This window comes from Plectropomus leopardus, chromosome 9, assembly GCF_008729295.1.
Source record: "Plectropomus leopardus isolate mb chromosome 9, YSFRI_Pleo_2.0, whole genome shotgun sequence".
In the NCBI taxonomy this organism is placed as follows: Eukaryota; Metazoa; Chordata; class Actinopteri; order Perciformes; family Serranidae; genus Plectropomus; species Plectropomus leopardus.
Genome location: NC_056471.1, coordinates 4,103,990 through 4,113,708, shown reverse-complemented (window position 1 = coordinate 4,113,708; position 9,719 = coordinate 4,103,990). Strand labels below are relative to the sequence as shown.

General features: G+C 38.9%; 1 protein-coding gene across 1 annotated transcript; it reads left to right on the top strand.

Moving 5' to 3' along the window:
• The first annotated feature begins 518 nt into the window (after positions 1-518).
• On the top strand, positions 519-9,503 carry dnd1 (DND microRNA-mediated repression inhibitor 1). Its single transcript, XM_042493366.1, has 5 exons — positions 519-657; positions 4,073-4,178; positions 5,494-5,819; positions 6,771-6,903; positions 8,692-9,503. Exons 1-5 carry the CDS (start codon positions 637-639, stop codon positions 9,264-9,266), a joined length of 1,161 nt encoding a protein of 386 aa, XP_042349300.1. The 5' UTR covers positions 519-636; the 3' UTR covers positions 9,267-9,503.
• The last annotated feature ends 216 nt before the right edge of the window (positions 9,504-9,719 follow it).

Sequence of the window (9,719 nt, the reverse complement as noted above, 5' to 3'; positions counted from 1 at the left end):
TGATGTTTTTCAGTAATGATTAAGTACAAAGAAAGACACATTTGAGTAAAAGTAGAGGCATCTGACCAGAAAATGACTTTGGTATAGGTTAGAGTTGCATATTACAATATTAGCCTACTTGTGTAAAAGTATCAAAATATCTGATATTTACCATACTTAAGTATCAAAAGTAATGTTATGCTATTATAAATTAAATGTACTTTAGTATTGCTAGTGCATACATACAGTATATTATTTGCCCCCCCCCCCCATATTCTTGAAACGTCTTATTAATTTCTTTTTGCCTTCTAGGCCATCTCTTATTAAGTTGCAGATGTTTTTGAAAGAAAGCAAGCTAATTCGATGGGTTAACATAGGGTTCCATTCGTCCTCCGCCGCCCACTGAGTGTCCTTTGGCTACTTTGTAACAATCCCGTTCCCCCTGGTGTATGAAGGGCTTAAATTTAAACGAAATGCTCGGCGAGCCTCCGTGTACATGACTCTGTGGGCGTAACGGAGCACGCGCATGGCGCGCATTGACCGTGAAGGCAGCGCGGGGTCGGCTGTGATTTGCTGGCCAATAGTGAGCTCCAGGTGCGGCCACGGGCTCCAGAGTGGCGTCACTGCCCGCGCGCGAACACAACAACGGAGGAGACGATGGAAAACAAGCAGAGCCAGGTAACCTCTTTACTTCGTTCGAGTTACTTTTTAAATATAAATATGTCTGCTCATAAAGTAAACGGAAATATTCCGGCTAAAAGGAAACTAAAACGTCGGAGTGCGCCGTTTGAACGGCGGCTGACAGCGCGTGACCACTCCGCTTTGATGTGGCCAAGTGGTTAGTTTGTTTCGCGAGCTGTTTTCAAACACGCGGACAGTTGGCTACATTGTGTCGAGTTTCCGCACAGGGCTCGTGCCGTACTTTACCAGGAAACTTTGTTTGTCATGTTGTCTCGTGTAAACTGTTGTTTTGCTGTTGTTATTTCTTTGTTTTCCGGTACACTGACGCTTGGTTGAGCCCCACCTGCCGCTCATTAGGCTACATGGCTTTTCGTAAAGTTTTCTTTGATGTTATAAGGAAAAACAAAAACAGTCCTTATGGGTACTTTTGACCATTTTTAAAGTAAACCATAGTTTTAAAGTCATTTAATACGTTTTTAGAACGACTAACGACTTAGTTTTTGTTTCACGTTCTCTCCGGTTGTGTCGTCCTGTGTGCCCCCTATCGAAACCCGACCCAAAACGCGTAATATTTTTAATGGTTTGATACTTAATGGCTAACATTTATCAATTCATGGTTGCATTACCTTAGGTGTGTTTTTAGTATTTTAGCTCTCATTTTTACTTGAAGCACTTTTTTTCTTCAACAAATCTGCTTTTAATGTTTCATTTAGCCACATTTAATGCTTGTCTGTTTTTCTTTTTTTTGATCTTTTTTTTTTTTTTCTTTTTGTTTTTTTTTTTTTTTAGAAAACTTTAACTAACTTTGTTTTTGTCTCTTTCATCTTTGAGTATTGTGAAAAGTGCTCTATAAATAAAATGTATAATTATTATTTAACAATACTGTTAAATTATTTATATATTTTTTATTGATAATGAACATGTATACGCATCTTTTATTTGCATATTTAAAAAAGTATATATTTTAAATTCTTATATTTTTGGTATTCCCTCATCTATTTACCCCCCACGCCCCCTCTTTTTGTGAATTTTTTTTTTTTTTTTTCACGTTTTATGTCATTTTTTATATTATTTAGAGATATTAATTTGTCATTTTTAAAACCATAGCTTAGATCAGTGTACTCAGACAATGGCAAACAATAGAAGCTGCAACTGATCCTTCCTCTGCCCCTGTTAAGTACGTGGACCAAACCCATTTTATGTCATTAAAAATGTAATACAATAATACTAAATACAACAACAACAACAACAACAACAATAATAATAATAATAATTATAATGATAATAATAATTAAAAATAGTAATAATAATGGTAATAATGAAAACTTTATTTATATGGTAACTTTGACAATAGTTTACAAAGTGCTTTGACAAACAAAGCAAAATTACAAAATGGGATAGCGAGAAGGCAAGACAACAACAGGAAGCCAAACAGAGTTTTAGGGTACAGTTAAAATAGGAAGTCAAATAATGCAAGATGTAGGATGCACAATATCAATTAATATAAAATATTACAAACAAAAGGCCTAAAGTGGTTTTGTTGCAATGAAAGCAACAAAACCACTAAAGAAAATTAAACAAATAAAACATAAATAACAACTATGTTTTATAAGGAAAAATTGAATACATTTTTTACTCACCTATTCCATGTGCACCTTTTCACCCACCACAGCTGACCACCGAGTCACACACTCTGCAGGGAAACACACTCCGGTGCTGTAGGGGTGTGTAGCTATTTGAATTGTCATCTTGTACCTGTGACCTCCTTGGTGCGTGCACTTCAATTGCATATTGCTTTAACTTTTAACAACAACGTGACGTACAATTAGGTCCTTGTACTGTAGAAAAATATATAGACGCTAATGGGAAGAAGACATTAACAAACCTTTAACACTGTAGGACTGTCAAACTAAACGGGTCAAGTGCTGAGTGATTTTGAGAATATAATGTGAATGTGAGAAGATTTGATCGGAGTAAACAGAGATGATGTGTCTGGCTAATATGGTTCCATACATTAGGCCTGCAATAAACACACATTACTCAAACTTTTTTGAGACTGCTGCTTAGCTGCTTCTCAGACTTTGTGCTGTGTTTTCAGATTGGGCTGTACTTTATAATGGCTTTCCAATAGGGGAGACCAGGGTTGGTTGGCACAGAGCTATTTTCTGGCCCTTTAAATGTTGCAGAAACAGAAATGTAACATAAAAATCTTCTCTTCACCTTCACTTATCTACTATGTTAAATAGGGATGTAACGATTCACTCAACTCACGATTCCATACGATTCATGATACTGGGTTCACGATACAATTTTCTCATGATTTTTTTAATACAAAATGAGATTACAGAAAAATAATGACCAAAAATTTTTCTATTAATTATTTCAAACAAAATTTATACAAAATACTATATATATATTAAATATACTGCATGCTAAGTACATTATTAGTATTTTTTTTTTGATCATCACAGCCTGGGATATATGTCATATATGTCATCTGCAGTAACTTCGATTGTGACAGTACACCTAGTGGAAATAGCATGTATTTTCTCCATATGCTAAACGTTGAGAAAAAAAGGTGGAAAATATAGAAGGGACAAGTTCCAAGGAAAATACAATCCCTGTTTTAATGCTTTGATGGCTGTGGGATCAAAAATGACAGCTTGAATGGGTTTCAGTGGAGCATATTTTTCACTTAACAGTCTGAATGTAACAATTGTGTTTCCACAGTGTATTTTTAGACCTATTGTAGGAGCTGAGCTGGGAATTCCAACATTAAATAAAAATACACAATCATGTTAGAATTTATGCCATATGCAAGAACATAGCCAAAATTATCAAAAAAATTTAGAATGAAAAGCACATAAAATCTGCTAAACAGTCCCTGAGGGTTAATGCTACCATTAACCTGTTGCTGGTCTTTGTTGGCTCCTGTCGGGAAAGGAAATTAGAAAGTTGAGGGAAAAATGTCAGTGGAGCTCCTTTAGTGCTCAGGACCACAGCTGAGGGTATTTGGACACTCAAGTTTCACCGTGGATGCAGTTTATTCACTATCAACGCTGTTGCACTTCAGATAGTGAACAGCAGCAGTCGGCTCTTGTCCTTATTACTGACAGGGACGTTTGCTGTACAGTGTCAAAGAGCTTCTATAAGGTCGCTCTATGAGAACCATGTAATAAGTTTGGAAAATTGAATTACTTTGCTGTCATGAAGACTATATTTCAGGTGCATCACTATATAATAATGGCCACAAACCAGGATGATATTTCATATTTTAGCACTGATGTTATATAGAACCAGGCTGTTGGAGCTTTAACTGAAGTCTACTTGAGCTGGTATTAATGTGCTTTAGCATGGGGACAGACACTGATGGTCATGATGAGTTGTTTCCACTTTACCCCCCCCCCCTCAGGTGCTGAACCTTGAGCGGGTGCAGGCTCTGGAAACATGGCTGAAAACAACCAACACAAAGCTGATCCAAGTGAACGGCCAGAGGAAGTATGGAGGACCGCCTGAGGGTGAGAGAGGCTGCTCAGCCCCCAACACCACATTCAAACTAAAAGATACAAAACACGCAGAAAGAAAGCTTTTTCAGCATCCATCAGTCGTGTTATTTTCTTTCATTTAACCATCAACTCTATAAGTTACAGAAAATAGTGAAAATGGTAGAAAATGGAGAAAAAAATACTTGTTTTGTTCAACCAACATGACAGAAACACAGTGCATGAATGTATGAATTAGGGATGCAGTGATTCATGATTTGATGCGATTCATGATATTCAGGATACGATATTCTCACAATTTTTTTTTGATACAAAATGAGATTTCAGAAGAATATTCTAGTAATTATTTCAAACAAAAGTTATACAAACTACTGCATTTTTTTCTTTTCTGTATCAAATTAAAGAATCCCTTTTTATTCCTGAGGTATAAATTCTAAACACAAACTATGCAATCAGTGCATTTCTGGACATTCACAATGTCCCCTGCTCTGAAACACCCTTTCACATGGGACAGAAGTGGCTGCTGTGGAAGAGTTTGAAGACCTAAATTGGCCGTTTTTGTCTTTGTGGTTGTCTTCTCTTCTTTATTTCTTTCTGACTTGAGGAAGCTCAAATGCTGCCACACTTCCGATTTGAAACTGGAGGGTGCATCTTGTATTTGAAAATCAAAATTGCGTGTCGCGGAGCCTTCGCTTCATCTTATTTACATTGGCGAGCTGTCTCGAGTCTCCAACATGAGGTAAGACGTTAAACATGGAGTGACGTGGCACTCGAGCAAGCAAATTCAAAAGCAGATTACTCTCTCTGCTGTTCAAAAAAAGTATTGCGGTTCATTTTTCGTTTCACCCATTTGAATCTCACATATTTTGTATTGATTTTTAACTGCCTCACGATGCATTGTTACATTCCTAGTATCAATGCATGTGCATAATGGTCCCAGCTTTTTTCTTTCAAATTAATATTATTATTTCATATTTCGGTAATATGTAGCCCAGTTGATATGTAACCTGTACACATGCTGGTGCTGATATTCAAGTAAAAATCCTGTGCTATGATCACAATAAAGCCCAGTTTACACTTTGATTTTGGGGCTGTCTCAGACGTGGGGATATTTTTGCTAGTGGCTCTAAAATGGCGGTGCTACGTCGTACAGTGAGAGAGAGTCAGGGCTGACTGTGACAAGACCTAGACCTTAAGTGGAGATCTGAGCAGACAGAACAGCGAATACTAAATTGTTATTGTTTATTTGACCTGATATTTTTTCTTAATAAATTAAGAAAAAAGTAAGGCAACATGACCAACGCCCATCTCCTCTCCATTCTGCTGGCAGTGTGGGACGGGCCCACCCCGGGAGCCCGCTGTGAGGTCTTCATCAGCCAGATCCCACGGGACACCTATGAGGATCTGTTGATCCCCCTGTTCAGCTCTGTCGGGCCCCTCTGGGAGTTCCGGCTCATGATGAACTTCAGCGGCCAGAACCGCGGCTTCGCCTACGCTAAATATGGCTCTCCGGCTGTAGCCACAGAAGCCATCCGCCTGCTGCATGGTCATATGCTGGAGCCCGGCTCCAGCCTCAATGTCCACCGCAGCACCGAGAAGAGACACCTCTGTATCGGAGACCTGCCGGTCTCCACCAAGCAAGAGGAACTATTGCAGGTAAAGCAGCCCATAAAAACATTTTCAGCTGAAGTGGAAGAAAAAGACATTTAGTTTATTATTATTATTATTACTTCATTGTTTTTTTTTATTATTAGAATATTTTCTAAAATGATTCTTTGTCTCTTGAAGTTTAAGAGAATATAAATACAAAGATACAAATCACAATATTTAACCAAACAAGCCAAAAAAAAATCAAAAAAGACCATCTTCAACTTCCATTTTTAAATATATATTTATGTAACACGTTTTTATATAAAGCAAATTGAATGAATTGAAAAGCGAGCGTATTTTGGGCTGAGCTGACCTTTGGCTATGTGGCACAACAAGTGGGCTATTTCTTAATTTATTTTAAACATTTTGATTTTTCTAAAATGTACTTGCTCAGTTCAATTTATGTGTAAGATGGTCCCCAGAGTACAATATATTCAGATTGACTGATGCAGTAAACAAAAGAGATGAAATTTGCTAATTTTGTTTGTCAAACAGACTGCCGTTTTTTCTACATATCTGCTCCGTGTTGCTAGCTATGCCTGATTTTGTTACCTCGTTGGCTGCTATGAAATTGTCCCCAGTTGTTTGTCTTCTGGAAAAAATATCCTGGCTCCATATTCTAATCTAATATACTTCATATTAAAATTAAATGATAAATTCAGGCTTTAAATTACACTTAAGGGCAATTTATTTGTTAAAATGCAAAAAAAAAACACCAGCTCCCATAAAGTTGTAGCTGTCCCGCAGAGTGCACACTATGTAATTGTTGCCATTGTTTTGTCCTGTGTCGCTATAATTACCCACTCTCTCTTCTGATGTCAACCTCCAAACTTTTCATGGAAGCCACAGAGGTTTCCAGCTCATGGGAAGTATCGGAATATTAAAGATTTCAGATTGCTGTTACTGCTGTGTGAATAAACACTGAGTATTGTCTTGCTAACTGATGTTTGCTTCCAGGTGCTGCGTGTGCTGGCGGAGGGGGTGGAGAGAGTGTCTCTGAAGGCGGGGCCTGGTATAGACGGGGTGTCTGCTATAGTCGCCTTCTCATCCCACCATGCTGCTTCCATGGCCAAGAAGGTCCTGGTGGAAGGTAAATGAGCTGCTGTTGATGCAGACTGTTACATGGGATCAGTGTTTTGTTCTTACAACATTGTCAGCCTTTGATATAATGCAGAATTTTGTGTTTATTTTTCAAATTATTTTTTTTTTTTTTACATTGGCTGCTTTCAAATTAGCAGGTACGGGCTACATACCCACTGTCTGATGCCTACAACCATCAAAGTACATTAGTGTACATAAGCACAGCTTACCTGCCGGTGAAAGACACATCATGGTGACGCGTGCCAACCTCTGCTCCATCGATGGCCTCTTAAGCCACGTTTAGACAAGAATGACCCTACTTTCTTTTGTGTTTGTAGAAAAAATAAGCAGTCATATGATAACATTGTAAAAATGATCCTTGTGTACAGGGATCTGCAAAAGCAACCTGTAGGGGCCTAGTTTGCGACCTGTTTCATCTAACGATGTGGACGTTATGAGGCCAAGAATTTACGTGTTTCGCCACCAAACAGGGAGTAGTTTTTAACTCAGTTGTACATGATCCAATCTACATCAGACTTTACATGTTTGATGAGAGTCCCGCCCTGAACACATCTATATGACAATTTTAACTGATAGTGAGAGCGCCACCTATTGGCACAGGAAAGACAGTTTTACACTAAGAAGTCCAGCTCCAAGCAGGTTGACTTGATTGATGTCAAAATTGTGTCAAAAAATATTTAAGAAGGTGATGATGCCTAAAAATGAAGACTGTGAGTTTTCTTCAAATGGAGTTCCCGTGACGCCACAGCAAATTTCGATGTTGCAACATGACATCAAAAACTGTCATAACTTGACCCCAGATGGTCAGATGTTAACAATGGTCAGTTTCACACATTTGATGACAGTCCAGGCCTGAAGACACCTGCAGTACAATTTTGAATCTGTCATAGCGCCACCTAGTGATAACAGGAAGTTACTTTATTTACACTCTGATGCACTACAAAATACTTTTTTTTTTTTTTTTTTACTTCTGTCCTGACAAAAAGTTAAGCCTCACTTCCATTAATGCATATTTGATCACTGGTGAAGCAGTTTGGTCTGATCCCTCATGCACTTGCTGCCTTGTTATAGCTTTTCCTGATAAACTGTCAGTGGTCAGGACTGATGCATGATTTAATGTGTTCAGATCAAAACCAAGACAAGAGATGTACAGAAAAACAACATTAACAGCTGCACCTTCATGTTGAGTGTGTGAACTATTTAATATACGCTCTGATTTATTACTTGTAACTAAAGGTTAAAGTGTCTGGTGTGATTTTTTTTATTTTTTATTATCACTTTGCTCTTGTAAGTTTCACAGCAAGCATTGATAGAGTAGAAAATCCTGCTTTTTGATTTGAGCAACGTCTTAAAGGCTTGAGGCATGGTTCAAAGACCTTTAAACAGCTCTGGTCTGACCATTTCTGTAACTTTAAAAATCACCTCCCAGAAATCCCTCATACGTGACCACTCCCACTTATTAGGGCGCCTACTTCACCTTGGATTGGAAATAATGACAGCTAGTGCGGTGGCTGCCACACTAGAAAAAAAGCTGCTGATGTTTTTAACATCCATCACCATGCTTTTTGGAATGTAATCGCCAGAGTATGTGTTATGTTTTATTGACATTTTCAAAAATATTGAAAATATTGGTAATTGTCTGTCTTGTTTTGGTTAATGAGAACACATTTTGTTTAAAATGAGTAATTTCAAATGTATTCTTGAGATAACACGTGATGAGTCTTTTTCAGCTGCTGTAGAGATCAGCTACGGTATTTCCTCCTCTTTTTATCTCCAGCATTCAAAAAGCAGTTTGCGTTGAACATCTCGATCAAATGGCAGTCCACGGTGAAGCCGAACTCAGAGGAGCCACCGCCATCACACAAACCTTCAAAGAGCCTCTTGCCATCACCCCTGAAGGCGCCGCGCCACATCCTGAACACCCCACAGCCCTCAGCTCAGCCTCCTCACCTGGCCTGTCCTCCATCTGCCGCCCTGGGTTTCTGCAGAGCAGTGGGAGGCCCCACCACCCCCCAGCAGCCTTCCCCTCAGGGCTCCTCCACCTCCCTCTCTTCTTACCAGGGGCATCCAGTGTCTGCAGCCTTCTCATCCTCCCCTGTGATGCTCCTGCGTAAGCTGTGCGAGGCAACTGGTGTTGGCCAGCCGCATTATGAGTTATACTACAGCCACGCTGGGCACGATGGATTCCTCTACTTCACCTACAAGGTGTGTATCCCCGGGGTGACGGAAGCCTTCGAAGGGCTGGTCATGATCTTGCCGGGACATTCTGCCAACAGCATGCTGGAGGAGGTGCGGCGTGCTGCATCCCAGGAGGTCCTGCAGAGAGTGTACAATCATCAGCTGGTCTACTGACAAGCTCATCTGTCAGTAAGTGCTACTCCTGCAGCACTATTTGTTTTGTCCATGATGTTATATCCAAAAAAGCTGTTTAATCTAATATGTAGTTTGTTGATTTATGCATGCTTTTACTCTAGTAGCAGACTTGTTTGTCTTGTTTGAACTTCTGCAGTTTGTTTTATGCATGTATTTTAGTGTGTGTTACTGTTGGATTGGTTCCTCATTTTAATTAAATGAGATTTGAAAAGAAAATGTAAAGGTGGTGCTACTTAAATTATGGATTAATGGTAACTCTTTATGAAAATGACTGATGAGTGAGCATCTAAGCCAGAGATATACTTGCTTTTAACTTGTCCTTCGGGGTTTCAGAAAACGTTTAAAATCTATACAGTAGGCCAAATTTCAGGTAAGAATAAGTTAAGATTGTTATTCAAGATATTAACTTAAAAAGCAAGCACTATAGATCTC